This window comes from Littorina saxatilis, linkage group LG6, assembly GCF_037325665.1.
Source record: "Littorina saxatilis isolate snail1 linkage group LG6, US_GU_Lsax_2.0, whole genome shotgun sequence".
In the NCBI taxonomy this organism is placed as follows: Eukaryota; Metazoa; Mollusca; class Gastropoda; order Littorinimorpha; family Littorinidae; genus Littorina; species Littorina saxatilis.
In genome coordinates, this window is record NC_090250.1 from 11,640,621 (window position 1) to 11,666,399 (window position 25,779).

At 43.8% G+C, this 25,779-nt stretch overlaps 2 protein-coding genes across 2 annotated transcripts in view; one reads left to right on the plus strand and one right to left on the minus strand.

Moving 5' to 3' along the window:
- Positions 1 to 25,779, plus strand: part of LOC138968515 (putative divalent cation/proton antiporter TMEM165) — a 50,426-nt gene that overhangs the window by 16,372 nt on the left and 8,275 nt on the right. The window contains exons 2-5 of the mRNA XM_070341087.1: positions 7,422 to 7,653; positions 8,892 to 8,990; positions 13,977 to 14,053; positions 24,322 to 24,498. Coding sequence (XP_070197188.1) covers positions 7,422 to 7,653; positions 8,892 to 8,990; positions 13,977 to 14,053; positions 24,322 to 24,498 — 585 coding nt within the window. The remainder of the gene's footprint in view (positions 1 to 7,421; positions 7,654 to 8,891; positions 8,991 to 13,976; positions 14,054 to 24,321; positions 24,499 to 25,779) is intronic.
- On the minus strand, positions 17,218 to 22,004 carry LOC138968514 (piggyBac transposable element-derived protein 4-like). Its single transcript, XM_070341086.1, has 2 exons — positions 19,647 to 22,004; positions 17,218 to 18,962 (listed from the first exon to the last, which is right to left on the minus strand). The coding sequence occupies exons 1-2, from the start codon at positions 20,006 to 20,008 to the stop codon at positions 17,579 to 17,581; spliced, it is 1,746 nt and encodes a 581-aa protein (XP_070197187.1). The 5' UTR covers positions 20,009 to 22,004; the 3' UTR covers positions 17,218 to 17,578.

Consider the following 25,779-nt stretch of genomic DNA (forward strand, 5'->3'; position numbering starts at 1 on the left):
CTTGCGCCGGGCCTTCGTCTCTGCCTGTGCAATGTGTGGTTTCCAGGTCTGCCGTCTATCAAAGGTGACACCAAGGTACGTTGCTTCTTCATCCTCTCTCAGAGGAGTTCCACCAAGCCTAATGGTTCCGGCTTTCTGCTTTGGCGACAGTGTGAATAGGGTGGTGGAGGATTTCTCCTTGTTGATGGAGACGCACCAATCTTCTGCCCATGCGTTCAGCCTATCTGCCGCTTGCTGCATTCTGTAGGTGGCAGTACTTGCGTGCTCCTCCTTGCACCAGATCACAAGGTCGTCTGCGTAGAGAGCAGCTTTGATCCCCTTGGGCATCTCAGACACCAGATCGTCGATGAAGAGAAGGAAGAGTGTGGGGGAGAGGACTCCGCCCTGAGGGACGCCATGACGAAGGAGGAACTTCTTGCTTTTGGTCTGGTCGACGTTAACTCTTGCCCTGCGGTTATAGAGGTAAGAGCGAATCCACTGGTACATGTTGCTGGACACGCCTTTCCTCAGCAGTTTTACAAGGAGTCCATCTTTCCAGACCTTGTCAAAGGCCTTCTGAAGATCTATCCAGGTGACGAAGACCAGCTTCTGTTCCTGAAAGGCGTCTTCAACTTCTTGCGCCAGGTAAGTGACCTGATCTTCAGTGCTGCGGAACTGTCGGAATCCAGCTTGTTCAGGGGCGAGGAGGTTCCTGGATTCCAGGTACCACCTGAGGCGCTCGTTCACAATTCTCTCCAGGGTCTTCACAACACAGCTGGTGAGGCTGATTGGGCGATAGCTGGTGGCCTTCTTTGGATCCTTCCCTTTTTTTTAAGATGGGGATCATGATCGCTTCTCGCCAGAGTTGTGGTAGCGATCCTTCTTGCCAGCTGCTGTTGAAGACCTCGAGTAGCTTGTTCTCTGTTGCACTCCCAAGGTGGGTTAGCATCTCGTTGGTGATGCCGTCTGGGCCAAGGGACTTCTTCGCCTTTGACTTTTTCAGAGCTGAGTGCAGCTCGTGGAGTGTGAGTGGTTGACTCATGGCGTCCACTGTCGACTGTCTGGCAAGTGTCTCTCTTTTCTCTCTTCTTGCTTCTCTCTGTTTCTCGGGGCTAACATGGAGGTTGCTCTCAGCTGCATAGCTTTCAGCAAATTGGTTGGCAGCATGCTTTCCAGTTAGCACCTTCTCGTTCTCTTCTAATGTGATCTTTCCTCTGCTGGTGTTCTCATCATTCAACTGCTTGGTGAGCCTCCAGAGCTTTCTGCCATCCTTCTCAAGGTTCAGAGAGCTTGTTTTCTCTTGCCAGCTTCTCCGTCTTGCCTGTAGCTTCTTTTTATGAGAAATTTGGCTTTGGCTTCCTGGAGGCGGATGTTGTTGTTTTGTGACGGGTTGACTTCTGCTTCCCTTCTGGCATCTGCCAGATCATCATCCAGTTCCTGCAATTCATTGCTCCAGTAGGGCTTATAGTCTCTCCTGGCACCCCTGGGAATGGACTCACGCGCTGCTCTGAGGATGCTCATGTTGAAGTCCTTCGCCACCATGTTGATGTCTCGACCCTCGACTCTGATGTCTTTGGTGAGTTCGCTGGTGCGGTGTCTAAAGAGGAACCAGTTCGCTCTTTTGTAGTTCCACCGTGGGAAGGAAGCTTCAGTGCAGGACTCCATGCCCAGGGTCAAAAAGACTGGCCGATGGTCACTTCCACCTAGCTGTTCTCCGACCTCTCTGCTGGTTAGCTGGTGCATGTCTTCCGTGCAGAAGGCTAGGTCAGGAGTTGATGTAGTGTGCCATCTTGTGGAGTAGAATGTAGGGCAGTCAAAGGGACTGTTCAAAAGGATGAAACCTTTGTCGTCCTGCCAGTTCTCCACCTCTTCTCCTCTACGATCCAGGTGGTCATATCCCCAACTCTGTGAATGACTGTTGAAGTCACCCACCACGATGAAGTTGGAGGCCTTTGCGGGGATCGTGTCAAGGGCGAGGTGTCTATCATTGGGGCAGTAGAAGTTGACAAGATGGAATTCTGATGTCTTCGTCTGGATTCGAATCACCTGACATTCGGAGTCCTCCATGTGCGTTTCTATCAAACAGGCATTGATGTTGTTCCTCATGAGGGTCAGGATTCCTCCTTTGCTTCGGTCTGTTCTGTCGGACCTAAGGCATTGGTAGCCTCTCACTTTGAAGGACTTTTGGGGTGTCAGGTGCGTCTCCTGAATACAGCAGATGTTGATGTTCTTCTCATGCAGGATATGCTCCAACTCTGTCTTCTTGTTCAGGATACTTTCTGCGTTCCAGTGCATGACCTGAAAAGGTCGCTGCTGACTGGGTTTCTTCCTGGTTGTGGTGGTGCCAGTCACTTTCCTCCCGCGTCCCCTGGCGTGACAAGACGGACGGGAGGGACCTCCAGTAGTTGGGGCTGGGTCCCTTTGAGGCATGGGACCCGACGCTGCTCCACCCTGGGGGGTCCTCAATGGGCGAGCGCCATTTCCATCTGTGCTGGTTGATTGTGTCATCATTTGCGTAAGTGCGTGTACCCGTGGTTTGTTAGAATGCGCCGTGTGGCCCGGGTCCTCCGTCTTCAGCATTCGGGGTTTTCTGTCGGGGTTACCTCACCCTTAGCTCATGGCCCGTACGTCCTACCCTGAGAGCACAGGGGGGAGGATTTGCCGGGATCCCACCCGGAGCCAGTTTGGTCCGCGGCCGCAAGCGGCTGATCTCCATATCTGAAGACCGTTCCCCTATCCGCCACCCGGGGATGCGCTGGGTTGGGGGTGGTCGCCCCACTGAAAATCCCACACTGGGTTAAGAAAGATCAGCCTGTCCCAGGACATGACGTCAAAACTAATGACGTGGTGAGGAGAGATGAGGCAAAGTTTCGCCAACCCAGACGTGCCCAATTCACGGAATTGCTGAATTCGCGGAATCGGCAACATTTTTGCCCATTTCGTGTAATCTGCAAAATGTTGCCCATCTCGCGAAATCAGCAGCGTTTTGTCGAAAATTAGTAAAGGCCTGTAATACCTGCCCATTTCACCAAATCGGCAGCAGATAACGATTAATAGGCAAGTTGCAATAGTGAGTGTGGTTGTGTGTGTGTGTGTGACAAGCAGTGTTAATAGTATAACTGACCGGAACTGGCCACAACGCATTTTTTTCTCACTCAAATCCACATCTAAACTACAATAACAATTCCGTGTCACACGTGAATCGTGCGTAATGGTGAAAATGTACTCTACAAACACATTCTGTAACTGAAGAAAAATCACCTCGATATTCGTTTGTGCCGTGTACATGATCTTTTCCGCATTTTGTTGCCGGAATTTGTTACTAAGCACGTTTTTCAAACAGTATTAGCACAAGAGGAAGAAGAAATGTGCGTTTCCCCAGTGTCATTTCTAACCCTTCTTGCAGTATTTCTGATGATCTAATGGTGATCTGGGAGTCAACAGTTTTTTCTTCTCAGTGTTACGCATGTTTCGGTGTCACAATTTTTTAAGCTGTCTCCATTACCTCCAGGTTGTTATTCACAAAATTCTGTTTGATAACTCCTAATGATTATTATTTAATGTGTGTCTGTGAAATAATCAGTTCTTGGTGCCAAGTATTGCACAAAGTAGAATTTTCTGTCACAGCAATGCTTTGCAGCTTTCGATTTACCTGTGTATTATAATAGTATGTATCTGGAGCATAAATAATCAATTTGGATAAGCTTTGAGCTGTTTTATTGTTTACCTCTGAATCTCTCCCCCCCCCCCCCCCCTTCTTGTGACCAGCAGTTAAGAAGAATCCGTCAAAATATGTTGTACACACTGAAAGGTGGCGCTGCAAAAACTTTCTAATCAGTGGACATCATTATATTCCTACTTTCTAAATAAACTTTTAACAGAGGATACTCTTGCGCAAGATAGCATAAATCTAAGATAATGCTGCACTCAAACAACATTTGCTACGCCAATTTTTGTTTTTTTTAAAGTATTATTTGTTACGGTTGAGGCTTTGCAAGGGTTGGCAGGTATGTCGCCTTTCTCCTGCAATTAGTTTCTGAAAGTTTAGAGTTGTATTGTCTGAGTTTTACGAAAAGTTTTAGCGGCGATGCGCGACCCTTGATATAGTCACAAGAGTCGCTGAAATGTGATCTGGTTGAACCTGATGACGTTACCCTGGTTGCAATAGAGCGTAACACAACCCCACTTTAAACTCACTATTGTCGAAATCGCGGAACAGGCAACTAATTGCTCATGGCGCGTAAGCGGCTGCTGATTCTGCATAATAGGCTGCTGATTTCGCGAAATGGGCAGGTTTAAGAGGCTTTTACCCATTTTGCCGATTACGCGAAATGGACAAAAATGTTGCCTATTCCGCAAATTCGATAATTTCTTGAATTCGGTTAGAGTCAAAAATTCCGACCCTATCGCCACGCTGAAAACATGATAGTGTTTATATGCCAATTGGGTTATTAACTTCCAAAGTTTTTGCTTCATGCGAATGGTTGCTGATGAGAGCAGACAAACTTTCTTTGCGCATATTTATTGCGCATAACACTACTTTCGCCCTCTTGCAGACGGACAACACAGCGGCATTCCTGCTCAACTAGTCAAATTTGGGATTTTTCGCTTGTAAACAAAACAATGCGGAAAAGCGAAAAAAAGTTTAATTTTTATGGTTCGTTTTTCCATTTTGACTGACCTGAAGTCAATCAATCAAACAATATGAAGCTTATATAGCGCGTATTCCGTGGGTACAGTTCTAAGCGCTTGTCGAAGAGTTGTCAACACAGGACTAACAAAGAAACTAACATCTACAGACGGACACGAATCCTATCACACACTAGCAAACCCTGATAAACATACAACAAACAATGTACACATCAATAGCTAGGTCCAAACAAAATAATATTAAACACGAAGAAAACACCTCTCACAGAGCACAGCATAAGAATGTCTTTTGGGAGTCTTTGTTTAAGTGAGGTAAACATGCATGTGCTCGTCTCACAGACATGACCATGCGGTAACGTACGAATGTCTCATTTCTCAGACTGATTTTGTTGAATACAAGGGCATACATTGTATATCTATGTCTTGTTTTGTTGGAAAGTAAGCAGATTCAGGTCATTCATAATCATCTTTAGAGTTGGCAAGCATTGCTCTTCGATTGTGTGAGAGCGAATGAAAACCAAGCTACTCAATGTGAACCGGAACTACCATGCGTGGATTGTTTTTGTAATATATAAAGGACTAGATGAATACCCGCTTCGCCGGGTACGGCTTCGCCGGGAAGAAGTAGAGCCGAATACCCGGAAGCCGGCGCACCACACAAAGGAAGGGAGATAAACGCGCAAAACACTAGAGAAGATAAGGAAGAGTTGAAAGGGAAGGGATGAAAGCGTTGTGGACAGTGACCTTCTAAAAATAGTAACGGGAATATGGATTGAGCGTTGTGGACAGTGACCTTCTAAAAATAGTAAAGGGAATATGGATTGACGCCACACGAAGGAAGGGAGATAAACGCAAAACACTGGAGAAGATGAGGAAGAGTTACTGGGAATGGATCTGGGAAGATGAACAGAAAAACCAAAATCGGTTCAGCGCTGAGAGCACGTGTTGAAAATTCTCATCGACCAGGTTTTGTCCGGGGTCTACCTGAATATGCCCACCAAATTTGAAGCAGATCCATCGAGAACTTTGGCCGTGCATCGCGAACACACACACACACACACACACAAACACAGACAGACAGACACAAGTCGTATAGATTGAGCATCTTCTGTGAAAATATGGACCGATGATCAAAATAGGGCTGTGTGAGACTATCCAATCACAACCCCCGATTTTCCCCCCATGTGTCTATCAGAATAGCAATACAAGTATAGAGTTATCCTTCGCAGATAATAATAATATTTATGTGAAATCAGTAGAGACGAGGCAGAGGAACACAGACCACACAAATAACACACAAACAAAAATACAACAGAACCAATGTGTAGTGTTGCTGCAGTAGGCCACAGAAGTGACAACATTTTATTAAAAGTTCTAAATCTAATTACTTCTCTTAACTATGGTTAAAAGATTGATAGGTTTAATTGCCAAACCTGTTATATTATTTTACTCAACACCAGAGTGACCCTGGTTTACCCCAAAATTGCTCATGGGGATTCTTACATTATTTGAAAAATCAATCTCCGTCCAAAGCCACTGTTTTTAGGTGGTTCAGACAGTCTCTGGCGCGAGAACGTTGGAAGACAATGACTGTTTTGGTTGATTTGCAATTACCGTTACCCAAGAAAATGTCTCTGGGGTAGACTGTAAAGTCCGTGCTTAAGAAGGACCCAAAAATGACATACATTGAAATACAGGATATCATGAAGATTTTATCGGGAAATCTCTTGCATTCTTCACTACTGCCATGGCGTAAGAAAACGTTGTGCCTGTTGGGTGCCCCATAACCCGAATGAAGACCAGAAGTGGGGGTAGGTTGGATTGGTGCACCCACATGCTAAGAAAACTAGTCGGGGGAAGGTCTCTTCGCGTGTGGGACATCGAAACAGGAGACCAATACGACCCCGAGACGAAGCAACAGTCTGTGGAGTGTGTCTTCCCAGATGACAACCCACCCATAAAATTCAAAACAAACAGACATGCTTCAAAACAAACGACAGCGTGTTTCTTTGCAAAATCCGGCCACGTTGCCACCATACCGTTTGTGGACAGAAATACAGTTATGGCGAACTGGCATGTCAACCACAGTTTGAGGGCCAAATGATTGGAGGACACCTCCCAGTAAAGGACACATGTTGTCGTTTTGTTGTTTTGACTGTTACATCTTCGTTCTGTTTGAGATCTGTACGCTTTTGTGTAAGTTCTGTTTTATATGTCAGACTTTTTATGTGTAATTATGTGTCTATTACTTATCTTGTTTTTTTCATCTTTTTTTCATCTTTTTTAAATCTTCTAGATTATTTTTTGTATGTGGTTGTTGTTTATGAAATATAAGCTAATAATGCTTGTATTTTATTTCTTGCGAGGAAACTTTTCATATGTAAAATGTTGAGTCCAATGTTTTGTAAAGTGCCATGAGACTGTTATCCGGCGGTGAACAGCGCTATAGAAGAATGTTTTATTATTATTATTATTAATTATACATGTCAGGAAGCCGAGCGAATGAATGATTGTTAGATGAAATGAATGACGTAGAAAGGGAATGACGTCAGCGTCGAAAGAATGTTCTACAGGTAAATAGAACATGGCAGAGAGAAAAGGAGAGAGACAGAAAGAGAGAGAGAGAGAGAAAGAGAACGAGCGTGGTTGTATGTGATTTGTGATAGCCCACATGCAAAGAAAGGACACTTTAGCTGGTCCTGAGTGTGTCCTTACTACACAGGTGCCACTGTATATCAAATTATCAAACCATTACTGCAGTAATTGAGCACACTCAGGGTTTCTGCTTCCAGGATGCGGAGGACACGGTGGAAGACGTGGATGACTTTCTGCACAAGATTCAGAAGAACAAGAAGGGCAACCTGGGCTTTATGCATGCCTTGGTGGCCTCCCTTTCAGTCATCATTGTGTCCGAGATTGGGGATAAGACTTTCTTCATCGCCGCCATTTTGGCCATGCGCCATTCCCGCGTCACTGTGTTGATGGGCGCTTTGTCGGCACTGATTTTTATGACAATCATGTCAGGTGAGACTGACCAAATAAGTACAGTTTGTTTGGAGAATATCAATGATGCAAACTGTCAACTGAGGTAGTTTATTTTTAAGGATAGGTTGCACACAGTTTTCGGTTTTCTTTTGGGAATGAAATATGTTAACTACTGAACCGATTAAGAATTTTTGATTCGACGACCGTAACGCAAAAGTACTGGAGTCTGTCGTTTGACGTCACAACAGAGATCGTAGAGTACACAAAACCCCCCTAGTTTGAAGGTTTTGTTTCAGTCGCATCTGGATAAGTATTTGAACAGGTCAAACGTTTTACTGTGTAATACCTTAGATTTACTGTTAGCTGATTTTTACATTTAGTCAAGTTTTGACTAAATGTTTTAACATAGAGGGGGGAATCGAGATGAGGGTCGTGGTGTATGTGTGTGTGTGTGTGTGTCTGTCTGTCTGTGTGTGTGTGTAGAGCGATTCAGACTAAACTACTGGGCCGATCTTTATGAAATTTGACATGAGAGTTCCTGGGTATGATATCCCCGGACGTTTTTTTCATTTTTTCGGTAAATACCTTTGATGACGTCATATCCGGCTTTTTGTAAAAGTTGAGGCGGCACTGTCACACCCTCATTTTTCAATTAAATTGATTGAAATTTTCGCAAAGCAATCTTCGACGAAGGCCGGGGTTCGGTATTGCATTTCAGCTTTGTGGCTTAAAAACTAATGAGTGAGTTTGGTCATTAAAAATCGGAAACTTGTAATTAAAATTCATTTCATTAAACGATCCAAAAACAATTTCATCTTATTCTTCGTCATTTTCTGATTCCAAAAACATATACATATGTTCTATTTGGATTAAAAACAAGCTCTGAAAAATAAAAATATAAAAATTATGATCAAAATTAAATTTCCGAAATCGATTCAAAAACTATTTCATCTTATTCCTTGTCGATTCCTGATTCCAAAAACATATAGATATGATATGTTTGGATTAAAAACACGCTCAGAAAGTTAAAACGAAGAGAGGTACAGTAAAGCGTGCTATGAAGCACAGCGCAATCGCTACCGCGCCAAACAGGCTCGTCACTTTCACTGTCTTTTGCACTAGCGGCGGACTACGTTCAGTTTCATTCTGTGAGTTCCACAGCTTGACTAAATGTAGTAATTTCGCCTTACGCGACTTGTTTTGTCTTACTCTTAAGTTTGTTGCATTTTGCTTTTTATTACACCACGGTTAACATGGTTTGTTCCTTCGTTTTACAGCTCTGGTTGGATATGCCACCACGGTCATTCCTCGTGCATATACCTACTATGCTTCCTCCATCCTTTTTGCCATTTTTGGACTCAAGATGCTAAAAGAGGGTAAGGTTTTATTTGTTGTTGAGTGGTACCTGCGATGAAAGGACACCCTTGGGACCAGCCAAAAGGGTACCTAAATTGCAGGTGGCTTTTCATCAGAGGTAAATTTTGGTCAAAATAATGGAAACAAGGAACAGCAGAAGGCATTCTTTCATTGGAGGTGTTCCCTCACTGGAGCTGATGGGGTCTATGTCGACCAAAAGAGTGGGATTCTCTGTAGGTGGAGTTCCTGTAGGGGGATTCCCTACAGGGAATCCTACAAGGTGGAGTTTTTCAATAAAACTTGCAAACCATACTCGAATTGCTAAGAAATTCTACCGATGTCGCTAAGCATCACCTGACTTTCAGCGATATCAGCGAAACGCTACAGGAACTACACCCTGCGATATTCCCTGTATACAGGGAATCCACCTACAGGAAATCCACCTTCAGGGAGTCCCACTCTCTTGGTCGACATAGACCCCATCAGCCTCACTGGAGGTGCCAGATATCTCAGGTACCACTGTACTCTATATACACTCTTCAAAAAAAGTTAAAGCCGCAGTTTTGAAAGAATGTCTGCTATGTGCTACAGCCACTCTTCCTCCAAGTCTGTTATCATTAGTTATCAACACCCACAGGCTAATTTACAGGCCATCTCCAATTTCACAGGAAGAACGAAACAGTGACTTCCCCTTTTTCTCGGTCCAGTAATCAGAGATACCACCATACAGTTCCAGACACTTGCTGGATGGAGGATGTGAGTGTCAGTTGCGCATCTGGAGGCCATTAATCAAATCTTCCTACTGGCAGAAAAATTCCTCCCGATCTTCGCCTTTAAGGATCGGTTGAAAAAACGGATCTAATTATAAAAAATTGCCAAAAAATTAAACATCGACATAATAATTAAAAGATTAATGTGTTTGAATTAACAAATGAACAATGAGTCTTGACCTAGAATTTTGTTTGGCAGGCAGAGTTATTTCCCTTTGTGGGACTTCTCAAAAGCTTCTGCATTTTGGAAGAAAAAGGGTGTTTTTTATAGCCCCATGAAATTTGCGGAACGCATGCCAGGGCAAAAGGTTGTGATGCACGTGCTACAACAGGGTCCTGGCTATGAACATCGCTCACCAGCTTGTGTTTAAAGGTTGACACGCTGACACAATAATGCACAGTTGCAACATGCCCCCACGAAGAAAACTGAGCGATTTGGATAGAGGAAGGGCAATAGGATGGCTACAAGACGGTGTTGCTGCCAGGCAAGTGACCCAGAGGCTTGCAGTAGCTCCCTCTGTCATCATCAGACTAAAACAGAGATTCCACGCAACTGGAAGAGTGCAGGAGCGACAACGTTCTGGTCGGCCCAGAGTCACCACACAAAGAGAGGATCGCTTCATTCAGAGGCAGGCCATGCAACAAAGAATGGCTACGGCAAACAACATTAGGCAACGCCTACAAGCTACCACCAACACTGTTGTTAGTGGTCAGACGATCCGAAACCGCTTACACAACTTTGGCTTGCGTGCAAGGCGTCCAGTCCGAGGAACAACCCTGACTGCTAATCACCGAGCAGCTTTTTTCTTTATTTGGTGTTTTACATCGTTTTCAACCACAAAGGTTATATCGCGACGGGGAAAGGGGGGAGATGGGATAGAGCCACTTGTCAATTGTTTCTTGTTCACAAAAGCACTAATCAAAAATTTGCTCCAGGGGCTTGCAACGTAGTACAATATATTACCTTACTGGGAGAATGCAAGTTTCCAGTACAAAGGACTTAACATTTCTTACATACTGCTTGACTAAAATCTTTACAAAAATTGACTATATTCTATACAAGAAACACTTGACAAGGGTAAAAGGAGAAACAGAATCCGTTAGTCGCCTCTGGGGAGCATCGTGTAAATTCTTCCCCCTAACCCGCGGGGGGTACCGAGCAGCTCGCCGAGCCTGGTGCACTCAACATGTGAGGTGGCAACGTCAGCAGTGGGCTCAGGTGTTGTTTACAGATGAGCCCCGCTTTTGCTTGGAACCTGCTGATGGTCGCATCCGAGTGTGGAGGCGTCGCGGAGAGCGCTTCACAGAAGGCGCTGTTCTGGAACGACAGCGTTTTGGCGGAGGCTCTGTGATGGTCTGGGGAGGGATCAGCACACGTCTAAGGACACCTATGTACCATGTAGTGGGCAACTTGACCGGTGTCCGCTACCAGAATGAGATCCTGCACCCAGCCCTCCAAGCGATCGGCCCTCGTGCGATTCTTCAGGACGACAACGTACCTCCCCATCGCTCTGCAGCTGTAAACACCTTCATCCAGCAGGCCAGGGTCAACAGGATGCTGTGGCCAGCCAACAGCCCGGACCTGAACCCCATAGAGCACATGTGGGACGAGCTTTGTCGTCGGGTACAGCAACATCACCCTCCTCCTGCCAATCTGGGTCAACTGCTGCAATGGCTCCAGCATGAATGGAATGGAGTTCCCATATATAATTAGCATATATATATATATATAACATCAGAAATTGTGAAAGAAACAATTGAAAGTCAGCAGAGACTTTCTTCCGAGATTTGTTAAAATCTCTTAGCAGAGAAAGAGAGAAATAAGTATCCCTTCACAGACAGCCTATTGGGAGCATCAGACCCTCCTCAAGGGGGACCGAGATTTACAAAGCAAAGTCCCTTTGTGGGGGACGTATCACAAGGTAATCTAGTCCTGAGGAGGACCATTGTTTTTGTACCTAGACCAGACACGTGTTTTGACACTATTGTGTCTCATCAGTGGTCAGGTGGTACTGATGGTGAGAGTTGTCAACCCATGGTATCCAACTAAGAAGCAAACCACTCTCTGAATGGTAGCTTCTGTTGGCATGGGAGACTACCCTCATCTGACAACCCCAAGGGGATATCTGTGAAGGGAAACACTTTGATTTAAGGCCAAAGTGTGGAATTGATATTTATTAAGAAAGAATTTAGAAATTTAGACAAGTTTTAACCAAGAAATTAGATTCTTTCTTCTTGTCGATCACTTCATCATGGGAGTGAAATGCGTCCCCCCGTCCTTGTTTCTTTTGTCTGAGTGATCCTTCTCATACCCCATTAGCCTCGGGGAGAGGTGGCTGAATTAGTCTGACCTCTACCCTTTGACCTGTCCAGCTTGGGTGGCCCTACCAGGAGTTTACACTCCCGCTGGCATAGCTCTCCGGGTCATCGAGGCACTCAAACCACCACACCGCGCTAAGGAATTAAAACAAGGGAAATTTGAAAAAGCCTAAAGGGAGGTAACTCTGTACCAGCCTGCAGATCCAGAAATGGATACACGAACAAGTTAGATCTAATTTTGAAAAGGTTAAACAGGAAAAGCGGTCAACTTTTCACTGCTGTTCAACACAGGACTTGGTAAAGGAGAAGTTTTCTGCAAGACTTGTTCAATATATATCGGTCCCGTCCGAGGAGGGTCTGATTTCCCCAATAGGGCTGTCTGTGAAGGGACACATTTTTTTGTTTCCTCTCTCTTTTGCTCTGCTAAGAGATTTTAACAAATCTCAGAAGGAAGTCTCTTCTGACTTTTAATTGTTTCTTTCACAACTTCTGGTATTTTTTATATATATATATATAAAACATCAGAAATTGTGAAAGAAACAATTGAAAGTCAGCAGAGACTTTCTTCCGAGATTTGTTAAAATCTCTTAGCAGAGATAGAGAGAGAAATATATATATATATATATATAGAAATTTATGATGAGAGCGCTGCTAAAAATGCCAAAATGTGCACTCGATCGCTTGTACTTTTAAAGAAAAGTTAAATATAGAATTACGTCAAGAGCGAGAATGCATAGAAATTACGGCATGAGCAAGGGAGATCATCCTTTACTCTGTGTGTGTCTCCGCCGCCTACACTCTATGAGAATGCCCTTAAATGCACTTACGGTGAATTCTCAATCCATTGAGGTTGTAGAACTCTCCTCGGGTTATTCTTGTTCAGTGTTGCAATCGGCTCCGAAAGGGTTTGATTCTCCAGTAGGCTGTCTGTGAAGAGTTCTTTCTAGATCTAATTCTTACCCCTCCCCATACCTCTTCCATTACCTCTAGTGTGCTCCCTGCTTTCAAAATTCCACGTTGGAATGTTGGCGGCGGAGACACACACAGAGTAAAGGATGATCTCCCTTGCTCATGCCGTAATTTCTATGCATTCTCGCTCTTGACGTAATTCTATATATATATATATATATATATATACATTTATGTGTACACCATGGAGAAAACTTCACAGAACTATGAAAAAAACTTACCTTATCTTGTCCATGTACAAACAAAGATTACATCCCTCCAAAATCATAACTGACTTGAGTTTCATCTGTTTTTCCCAACCCTACTCCCGCCTGCAACATTATCTGATGGTGGTCACTGGTTATAGTAATTCTGTTTTTCTGTAAGGTTGTACTGGAACGTTTAATGATTATTTTCTAAACAGGTCATTATTGTATGAAGGAGTTCGTTTCAAAAGGTATTTATCCTCCCCACCCCACACAAAAAATCCCCCAAAATACATGCATGTATATACATGTTAATATAAAATTATGTCCCCTCTAGAAAACACACACACACACACACACACACACACACACACACACACACACACACACACACACACACACACACACACAAGCATTTAAAGTTTTAAAATGTGCAGTTTTAACATGTAGACACAGAAATAAAGCTTGTCTTGGCACACACAGTTCTGCATTTCCGCACATGACACTTCCTTCCAAACGGGAGTAGTCTGAACTGGCATGCTAAAATATGACTTTCATATGCAGCAATCATTCTCGCATTTTTCACAACTGGCCTTTGGTACAACTCACCCAACAATCTTACTTCATACATTCACAGTCACACTACATACATTCACAAGTTCATCCAGCACAATCTTGCTCTGCTTACTCGGACCTTCATACCAGCGTTTAAAGAAGGTTAAAACACATACGTGTACATGTATGTGTGTGTCTGTGTGTGCAGCATGGGTGATGTCGCCAGATGAGGGACAGGAAGAATATGACGAAGCCCAGGCTGAGATCAAGAAAAAAGAGGATGAGGTGAGTCTTCAACATGTGTAGGGATGGATGACGTCAGCATGCCTTTCTAGGAAGGCAGCGTACTCTGCCTAGGACTTTACATTTGAGAACGATAATGTCAAGAATGATCAATACAGAAATGCAGATATCGTTCTAGCTCGTCATGGACGAGTGAGCAGGCTGATATCTAAATCTGACTGTAATCAAGCATACTGGGATGATGCTTTACAGGACCTACCTTGTGCGACATCCAGTTCCAAATAGGTGTCAGAGAAGAGTGGAACCGGTTTCGGAAGAAAAAGCTTGAACTACAGTGCAGCCTTTGGAAGAAATAAAGTGAGATAATTACAGCAAGGGGAGATAACACCTGCTGCCAACTGTAAACAGAGAGCTGGGGGTCGAGACACATTGCACATAAAAATAAAAGATGGATGAACATTCTTCATTGCTTGCTGAAATCTGATTAGTTGCGCCTTGCCGTTTGGGTTCTGTGTCCCTTTATTTAAAATTGTTTTTCTTAAACTCGATTTGGGACCCATTTAAGAGTAATTAAATACTTTTTAGTAAGAAGATCCTAACCTGGTATTGCTCGTTTGCGAACTGCCTGAGACCCGGTTTTTCGGTTTTATCTTGCAAGCTACACACATTTTTATATAAGAAGAAGAAGAAAATATGTTCCCTTGAAGCTAAGGACCACTTTTTCAAATGCATGCCATACAAAAAGGACAAGGTTAAATTATTGAATTTTTTCTGTATTGTTTTATTGAAGAACTGAGGAATGTCTCCAGAAAATGTCACGTCAAACATGCCAGCGAAAACAACGCTAGAGCTTGTTACTCTAGACAACCCTCTGATTTCAAATTCACAACAGTAGTATTTCTTACAACGAAAAACTGCAAAATGTTGCTGCAGCGATCACTACTTAATCTCCCCCTAATCGGTTGTGAGATGTCCTACGACGTGAGGTGATCTCTCCCCGGACCATCACAGAGCCCCCATCAAACGATTTCGTTCTAGAACAGCGCCATCTGCAAAGCGCTCTCTACTACACCTCCAGACTCTGATGCGTCCATCAGCTAACCCTAGCCCTAACCCAAGAAGAGGCGGGACCCATCTGTAAACAAGAACTGAGCCCTACGACGACGTAACCACCTCACACGTTGAGTGGGCAGCTGGATGGTTGGCAGTCAATGTTGTTTTGCGAACTGGGTGTCTTTCACTGAAATTTAAAGCGTGTAAGCAGTTTGCAACACTTTGATTACTGACAACAGTGTGTGGTAGCAGCTCATGGTCGATGCCTGTAACCTTTTTTCGCTGCATGACCTTCATTTGGATGAGGCGATCCTTCATTGTTGTGGTGACTGTAGGTCAACCATAACATTGTCGTAACTGTACTGTGCCACTTGCTTGAAGCCATTCCTTCAGTCCGATGATGTTGAAGTGAGACACTGCAACACTCTGAACCACTTGCCTGGCAGAAACAACATCTTGTAGCCATCAAACTGCCCTTGCCTTATCGAAGTCACTCCGTTTTCGTGATAGGGGCATGTTGTTTCATGGCATTATTTTGTCAGTGTGTCATTTTACAAACACAAATGTATGAGCACATTTTGTGGCTGGAACCCTGTTGTAGCACGTGCATTACTAGATTTTGTCCTGGCATGTCTTGCACCGATTTCATAGGACTTTGAAAACTGCCTCACTTTTCCCGCCTGTTTAGCATGCCAGCCTCAGTAACACGGCCTGTTTAGCATGCCACAGTAACACTGCCTGTTTAGCATGCCACAGTAACACTGCCTGTTTAGCATGCCACAGTAACACTGCCTGTTTAGCATGCCACAGTAACACTGCCTGTTTAGCATGCCACAGTAACACTGCCTGTTTAGCATGCCACAGTAACACTGCCTGTTTAGCATGCCACAGTAACACTGCCTGTTTAGCATGCCACAGTAACACTGCCTGTTTAGCATGACACAGTAACACTGCCTGTTTAGCATGCCACAGTAACACTGCCTGCTTAGCATGCCACAGTAACACTGCCTGTTTAGCATGCCACAGTAACACTGCCTGTTTAGCATGCCACAGTAACACTGCCTGTTTAGCATGCCACAGTAACACTGCCTGTTTAGCATGCCACAGTAACACTGCCTGTTTAGCATGCCACAGTAACACTGCCTGTTTAGCATGACTCAGTAACACTGCCTGTTTAGCATGACTCAGTAACACTGCCTGTTTAGCATGCCACAGTAACACTGCCTGTTTAGCATGCCACAGTAACACTGCCTGCCAAAAATGTTCACAGAGCAAGATTTACTGCCCTTTTGTTAATTAAAAAAAGTGACGTTTCGATCAAATTGTCAAATCCTTGATTTTTGGCGAATATTTTAAAGATTGTGAACATTTCATGTCCGGTCCTTAACTTTTTTTGAAGAGTATATACCTAAATAGGATTTGTACGTTCTTAGAGTATGGGCAGATTGGTATTAATTAGGTCTTTATAATTTCCTGTACCAGATAATAAAATGTAAGCCCTTGTCCGGGCCCCTGGACCAGTTTTGCAAAATGGAGGTCAAACTTGTGCATTTCATGACGTAATGTTTGTGTCATCCAGGTTGGACTGTGTCGGGGTTTTCCTGCATCGAACAATTGTTGTTAAAGGGGTTGTCTTTAAAGCTGTGGTCTATTTATGACTATCCGGGGCTACGAGTTTGAAAAGATAAGGTGAAAATCATGTACAGAATTCTGTACAGCAAACGCTGCCCGAAACCCCACCTATACGGCGTGTATGACCTTGAGAGCTTCAGTCAACGCTTGAATTTTGCAGTGGTAACATCCGGTTTGCTCTCTCAGAGCTGGTCATACTTGTCAAGAAGGATCGAGCAGAAAAAATAAACAGTTACTTGGCAGGGATTCGAACTCAAGGCCTCGGGTCCTCGAAATGTCGGGGCCGATGTCTTAACTCATTCAACACGTCCACCCTATGACATGACTATACACTCAGAACGCCTGAGCCAAAGCATAGAAATAGCCTGCTGACAACCAAAATTGGGACATTTTGAAAAAAATATTGTAAAAAAACTAGTACATGTGGAGACTTACTTTTTGCACACAATTAAAGAAAGATCTTTCATTGTTTCAGAAATGTACTTTGTATTTGTCAAAAGGCTTGTTGTGTTTGTGTGGTATGCTATTGAAAATGTCAACAATTTAAATAAAAAAAAGTCCCGAGGCACCACATAAATGTTTGAAAATATGCACAAAATGTTGTTAGTGAATACTCAAAAAAGAATTTTCTAACCTGAATGAGACAATGAGATGACTGGGTGATGACTATGATGAATATATCCATGTAGAAGAAAAGAAACACTTGCTGTCACAGTATTTACAGTGCCACACTTGGAAGCACAGCTCAACGCAAAACGCCACACCACATTCCCAGCACCAGAATCGTGTCCCATTGCGTTGGGTTTTATCCATAGAAGAAAAGAAACACTTGCTGTCACAGTATTTACAGTTTTTGTACAAATGACTTGTTTAGAACTCGGTTTATGCACGGAGAACATCCTTCTGTGTGTGCCACACTTCGAAGCACGGCTCAACACAAAGCGCCACAGCACATTCCCGGCACCAGAATCGCGTCCGCTTGCGTTGGGTTTTGGCCAAAGTAGCATTGACACCTCGAGCTCTTGATTTGGCATAGCAGACTTTGCAGTTCTTGTAGGGCTTGGCCATTGTGGTTGCTGGAAGGGCAGCTGCAAAGTGGCGGCCAGTCGGGCGCAACTTGTCACCAACAGCAACATGTGCTATCGGGATTTCGTCCACCACAGGCAACTGTGTGAGGACATCCTTGACAACATCTTCAAGACATTTCTTGGCCCTCCTCTTCTGTTTCCTGTGTGCATTGAGGATGATCATGGCTTGTATCATGATCATGGTCATGAGGTGAAAGAAGGGCTTCTTCCACCATTTGACACTCTTGCGATGCATCGGGAAGTAGGAAATCAGTTGGTCAGAGTGATCAACTCCGGCCATGTGAGCGATGTAGTCGATCACTGTAAGAGGCTTTCGCTTCAGCTCGTAGCGTGCTTGGATCATGCGAAGGCTTGGGCGATGCATCGTGGACAACATGAACACGTCTTTCTTGTCCTTCCAGCGACACACAACCACGGAACCCTTGCGGCGGTAGTCAATGGCACCTTTTTCCAAGTTCACGTCGGCGGCACACATCTCCTTGGGCAATCCCACTCTGTTCCTTCTGACTGTCCCACACACCATTGTTCCACGGGCAGACAGATCCTCACACACCTTGGGGCAGCAGTAGTAGTTGTCAATGAACAGTTGGCAGCCTTTATCCATCAGCGGCACCATAAGACGCATTACAACATCATACGGCTTGTTGCTGAGTCTCCTGTCTGCGCAGAACATTTCAAAGTGAAAGACGTACCCAGTGGAACTGTCACAGAGTTCATAGAATTTGAACCCCCACTTAGTCGGCTTGTCCTTCATGTACACACGAAACTTGCTGCGGCCTTTGAAAGGGCACATCGCCTCATCTACACAAATGGTCTTGTCCGGAATGTACGTCTCCTGAAATTTGGTGTTGAGGTGTGTCACAAGAGGACGGATTTTGTGGATTGGGTCATGACCTTCTTCTCCGAAAGGCACAAAGGTTGTGTTGTCGTTCATGTGCAAGAAGCTCAAGATGTCCATGAAACGGTTTCTCGACATCAGCTGACTGCAGTATGACGCATGAAGTGCTGGGTGACGCGACCAGTAATCCGACATTCTCGGCTTCTTCACAATGCCCATGTGAATGCAGCATGCAAAGAAATTCCTCATGTCGGGGATGGTGACTGGTTTCCATCTGGCCCATGCAGACTTTGGTGGAAGAGTGCCCCCGTTCTGCCGTTGTTTCTGCTCAATGGCATCTCTGCACAACATAACAAGAGAACAATATTAGTCATGTACACATACGCTGACATGCTAACAGTTCTTCTTTCTTATTGAGAGAGAGAGAGAGAGAGAGAGAGACAGAGACAGAGAGAGACGAGAGAGAGAGAGTGAGATAGAGAGTGAGTGAGTGACAGAAAGTGTGAGTGAGAGAGAGCGAGAGAGAGAGAGAGAGAGAGAGAGAGAGAGAGAGAGAGAGAGAGAGAGACAGAGACAGAGAGAGAGAGAGAGAGAGTTTATTAGTATATGCAGATGTACAAGTACACAGTACAAAGACATTTGAGAAATCAACATGTATACTCAACAAAATGAAACAGGTAAACCCCCATGCTTTTTTGACTGAGAGGGAATTTAATTTACAGCATACATAGTCTCCCTCTGATCTGTAAACTGCCACGCCCCCTTTTCCCCACACACCCCTCCCCTCCCCCGCCACAGCCACCAATACTCATATTAATTTTGTTTTGGGAAATAAATATATTCTAATATTACGAAAAAATACAAACTTCATAGCAAACAAAGCATTCATCAACAGACATCACTGGAGTGAAACACAAACTTGTGTCAAGTCACAAGTGAAGTCAATGGTGAAGTTTTGTTGACATTCTAATATATTTATCTATGGCCACAGAAGAAGACCCACCCACACACACAAAATACGTACCTTGCATATTGATTTGTCTCACGCTGTATTCGCTGGACCAAATTGTTGGTGAAAAACACACTGTATGCATCCAAGGCCGTGGGATCATCGATGCCATGGAAAACGTGATCTTGCAATCCTTGTTTCGGTGCGGGAGAGAAGTCGGGAATTTGTGGGAAATTTCGCAGGTTTCTCCCCCAAGAAGCGAAGTCGTCATCTTCTTCAGATTCGTCATCATCTTCCACCTCCGTATCAGCATCATATAGTTCATCATTATCGTCTTCTAACTGAAAATCGTCGTCAAACAAGTTGACTGGATTTGCATCGCCATCACCCACGCCGACAACATGAACACGTGGTCGAGCAGGGGCATCAACAGTCATCTGCTCTCCTTCACTTATTTCACTATCATCATGAAGATGTCCGTTGTTTTCTGGAATATCATCGACAAAATCTTCTTCTTGAACACTTTCTCAGCTGCTAACATAATGGTCCACCTCCGTTTCGTCTCCTGAACCGTCTTCTAATATCAATTCCAATGCACGCAACACTCCGACATGCGACATTTTGGAATCCTAAATATGAAACAAAGGCATGGGTTGGTGCCGTCAATGACCTGTAGTATCCAAACTAACCAATGAAATCAACTGTTCTGGGAGTTATTTGTCGCATATGATGATGCAGCCGACCTCTGAACCTATCACGTGGGTTTCTGTATGGAAAATCCCCAGCGTGGTATTTTTAACTTCCAACACCACTATTATGGCGGTGTGTGGCGAAGTGACTCACGCACCTAACGCACGGATTCTGGCGGCGTGCTGACAACGGCATGATCAGTCAACGCCAGTATTCTGGCGGCGTGTCGCGAATTAAAGGGAAGAAACGGCGTTCTCCTGAGTCAGAGAAAAACGTGGTTATTTCCCTTGTTGGTCACAAAAAGCCTGTGAGCGTCACGTTGGCGTGTGTGCGTTTGCCGTGTGAGTGCATGTGTGTGTGTGCGTGCATGTGTGTATGTGCGTGCGTGTGTGTGCGCGTGCGCACACACGCCTGGCATGTGGTTGTGCTACAATGTTCATGTGTATGTGTTCCTGCGTTTCTCGCAAGTTTGACGCTTCTGTTGGCAACTAAGTTCTCAGATTAACTGCGATGACACGTTTTCTTTTATCAGCAGATGACGATTTCTTTTCTTTTTTCTCCGACTAATACGTCGTCACAAACTTACTTGTTAATCAGACACAAACAGACAGGCACGGTTGGCCTAGTGGTAAGGCGTCCGCCCCGTGATCGGGAGGTCGTGGGTTCGAACCCCGGCCGGGTCATACCTGAGACTTTAAAATTGGCAATCTAGTGGCTGCTCCGCCTGGCGTCTGGCATTATGGGGTTAGTGCTAGGACTGGTTGGCCCGGTGTCAGAATAATGTGACTGGGTGAGACATGAAGCCTGTGCTGCGACTTCTGTCTTGTGTGTGGCTCACGTTATATGTCAAAGCAGCACCGCCCTGATATGGCCCTTCGTGGTCGGCTGGGCGTTAAGCAAACAAACAAAGACACAGACAGACACAGACGTACACTGTACGCGTATAGCGACTCACTGCTGCACACACACACACTAACTGACAATGAACAGAACGCAAGCCATGGTGAATTACCACATTATTTTATTTCGTTTGGAAACACGCACTTGTTACTTTATCAACACGCACACACGCACGCATGTTTTGTTTTGCTTTGTGTGAGTCTGAGTTGACACGCGTTTTTGTCTTTGGCAGAAAGCATGTAGATTTCTTCTTTGATTGATTGCTTTTTCTGCCACCTGCTATAACGCAAGAAGCTGAAGCATTTCATGGCGCCTGTAGAAAATCCGGGGCATCTAGCTGAGATTGCGATTAGCGGGACTCGAGTTTTAAATTGCATGCCTGACTAGATTGCAGAAGACTGAAGCGCAGTTTAAGCACTTGATTGGCGCCTGTGGCCACCCGGACCGTCTAGCAGAGATCGCAATTAGCTGGACTCGAGTGTTCAACTGCACGCCTGACTGGCCATACTGACTGCATGGTCAGACACTTAACCTCTATAGACACGTGGCCAATTTGACGATACCGATCGTGGCATGAAAGTTCTTGACTGAGTGGGGCACGTACGCATGAAAGGTTTGTTTTTCTTTTGTTCGCAGGTCTCGATCACAACCTGAAAACACACACACACGTAGAACACTATTTGGAGAGACTGAGGGAGAGAAAGAGAGAGACTGATAAGATGAAATGACAATTTACTGCATGATGAAAAGCCATCGGACCCAGAGAGAGATAGCGTGGTTATGATAGAACATTTTTTCATGATCTGTACTATTTTTTGGCCTTAACGTAACTAATTTTGTAAAAAAAAAAAAAAATTTAAAGGTCGGTCCTGTTTTTTTTCGGGGTCCAAGAGGTCTCCGCAATATAGCCGAATTCGCGATTTAGTGGACCGCGAGTTAGTGGAAGTCTGCTGTAGTACGACACAGGTGGGAAAAAATTACCTGCAGGTTTGTAGAGGCCTGGAAAGGGGGAAACATGATTCATTTTAAGTAGTCTTTATGAAGAAATAATTAACTAGAGGAAAGTAAGGATTATAGTTAATATAAATTAAATTAGGTATACTTTTGACGTACATGTACTTATTATGTTCTTGAAAAACCAGGCCTCAGAGCGTATCGCAAACGGACAATAACATGGGACAATGCCTGATTACTTGAAACATAATTTAATAAAGTTATTCTAGCAGTTCAAAAGATTGTGATGAATTTATTAATATTGCATTTCAGATTTCATATCGGGGTTGCTTAACTTTTTAGCACCAGTGTACAACTACAAGACATGCAGAGGACATCAAAGACATTAGTATGCACATATTTGACTAGATGCTCATAATAAATAGGACATAAAAAGAAGTTTTCTTGTTAAGCACATAATTATGAAAAGATGTATTTTCATTGATTTTTGTCTCTTCTTCGTTTTCTGTTCTTTTCTCTTACCATATTTTCAGGACTATAAGGCCCAACTTTACCCTACCAACTTTGAATCCTGTGCCTTGTTGACCGGTCTCAGATGAAAATATCTGTCATTGACCCGTGATTACAAAACAAGGGCACGCGGCTGGCAGAGTACAGCCCGATTGATCAGAGCGGTGCCTAATGTAGCATGGGGCAAGCTAAGGGAAACCACTCTCATTGCAAGCAAATCCTTGTCGAAAATCCGGGATTCAATTTGAATTCAAACACATGGGTCTGGTTACGGGCAAGTGTGTCGTTGTGACTGGTAGACTATGCGCAAAAACAATCAGTATCGAAAGTCGAGACTTAAAACAGTTGGTGCATCGATATCTTGGTCGTCAGGTGGTCAGGAATCCAAAAGAGAAAGTCCTGTGAACTTTAACCAAAAGATTCTTTTTGCTTTACAAAGAGCGCACCACTGAGATATTCACATGTTCATATTCACAGATGTTTCCTCTCTCGAAGGAACAGAAAACACATGTAGATGGCTCCATTTGGGTGGAGAAAAATACCTACCCTCCCAATCACAGACACACGGAGAGGCACAAATGCTTACGGACAAAAACCTGTTTCGGATCATAGTTCGATTTGTTTTGCCTACCTGAATCGTTCAATTTTTTTAGATTCTCTGTAAGTTGTAAACAACTGGGGAACTTGAAAAAGATTCGTCCTGGCTTTGTGCAAAAGAGAATGCTTATAAAGAAAGAGTGACACAACACGTCACTATATACAAATTATATCACTACAAATCCTGCCACAGGCACCTGAGACTAGGGGGGAGAAACTGAATGAAGCACTGATATTTTACTCCTTTTCGTTACTTTTTCAGAAATCTTGAACAAGAAACTCTTCACAAATGTGGCCCTTTAGACGAGTTTTAAAGCTCTTTTTAATAGTTTGTATCAGGAATTTCCTTTACTTGTCGCCTCAATAAGCATTTCATGTATAAACATGAAATGCTTATTGAGGCGACAACCAGATTTTTTTTGAATTCTTCCCAAATGGGCTCAAAATTTGTTTTCGTAAAAAATAAAATCCGTTTCCTTCTTTTTCTTATCGCACCAATCAAAATTACCCCAGAATGTGACATTGATTTTTGATTGAAAAAATAAAAATGGTTGCCCCATGCTTTGATCTTGCCACACATTCTTGTAAAAAGCAGATTTCCACTCTGAACTTTCTTTTGCTTGTGCCGAAATCACCGGAAGTGCCTAAACTTTAAAAAGTTTCTAATTTTTGAGTAAAAGAAAGTGGGGGTTGCGCCTTGTATAGCACAGCACCTTGTAGTCCGGAGAACACGGTACAGTGAAACCTGTCTATAAGAACCACCCAAAAGGGCCAACCAGAATTGGTCATTATAGACAGGTGGTCGCTATGGACACGGTACAGTGAAACCTGTATATAAGAACCACCCAAAAGGGCTAACCAGAACTGGTCATGATAGACAGGTGGTCGCTATGGACACGGTACAGTGAAACCTGTCTATAAGAACCACCCAAAAGGGCCAACCAGAACTGGTCATTATAGACAGGTGGTCGCTATGGAAAGGTGAATTATAAACAACAAAACTTGTGGAGGATCCTGTGGGGTGGTCGTAATGGGGCAGGTGGTCAGTGAGAGGTCCTCAAGCAGCTTGTCAAAGGAGTTTTTTTAATTTTTTTGCCAGCTGTTGCGACAGAACACGCCAGTTCAGGACATGGAGTCAGGCATCATTCGAACGCCTGGGCGTCGCTTCTGGTCTGGTATACTGTCCACCGTTTTCCTGGAGTCCTTCACCTTGACCTTCCTGGGAGAGTGGGGTGACCGCTCACAGATTGCTACCATTATCCTTGGAGCGAGAGAGGTATGTGGCTTTCTATTTACGTATTGTTGAGGGGTAGCAGACTAGCGCAAAGTGTGTGTGTGTGTTTGTTTATAATGAATTATAGTGCAATGTGTTCTAATTTATAATTGTGTGAATGAGAAGTAAACACTGTTTTTTGTGTGTGTATTTTCCCAATGATTGTAAAGCACTCTGAGCAGGGTTTTAGCTTGGATTTATGTGCTCTAGAAATGTTATATTATAACATATAAATAAAATATTATTTTATTATTATTATTATTATTATTATTAGCCTAATGGTTAAAACATGTGCCGTCCTTGTGGAATGATTTTTTTTCAAATCCTGGCCTCGCCTAGTGGGGCAAGGGTGGAGATTGTTTCCGGATCTCCCAGGTCAACTTATGTGTAGACCTGCTAGTGCCTTTTCCCGTTTGTGTGTACATGCAAGCACGCATACACATGGAAAAGATCCTGTAGTTCATGTCAGAGTTTGTTGGGTTACATGTGCATCCCCTGAAAACATAGAAATTTGGCTGCCTAATTGGGGGAAAAATCCATTCACACACACGTAAAAATCTACTCGAGCAAAACATGATTAAATTACATATTCTTACTCAACTCACATAGATAGCAATAACTTCGTTTGGTTGCTAAGACATTGAAGCACTCTTACATGGTAACATGGGGAGATAACTCTAAAACAAAAACCCTCATGCCATATAAGGCATGGTCCGTGGTGGTTATTTCCCCTACCGGTGCACTGCGCATGCGCAGGATGTATACCGGTGACAATCATTCCTTTTCCTTCAACACACGGCGCTAGACGTGTCTGTTGTACTCTGGCTTTGATTTAAGCTATTGGTCTTCACTGCTGTGCTGACCATCGAATCTTGGTAACACTTTTGTTTGTTTCTTCTCTTCTTCAAGTATTCGGTAAGAGTTTTCATTTTATTATTGAGATGTTTTGACTTAACTTTTTGGAGCGTTTTGCATCTTGTGTTTTGGGTTCAATTTTGTCATTCAAAATGGCGGACAAACCTAAAGATAAGGAAAGAGAGAAAACTCGGAGTTCGACCAGACAGGCTAGCTCTCCCAGTTCTCAGTCAGGCAAAGCGACCAAATCCAAAGTTAAGGTGGCTGCTACCACTACGTCTCGTACTCAGAAAACTTCGCCGAGCGATAACGTATCTGTTTCTGTTTTCCACCCGGCAAATGACGAATTGTTTTCGGTTTCCATTGACAAACCTAACTCATCTGTTCTGGCATCTTCCGAGAAAGTTCAGGCGTCTAACGCTGATTTAT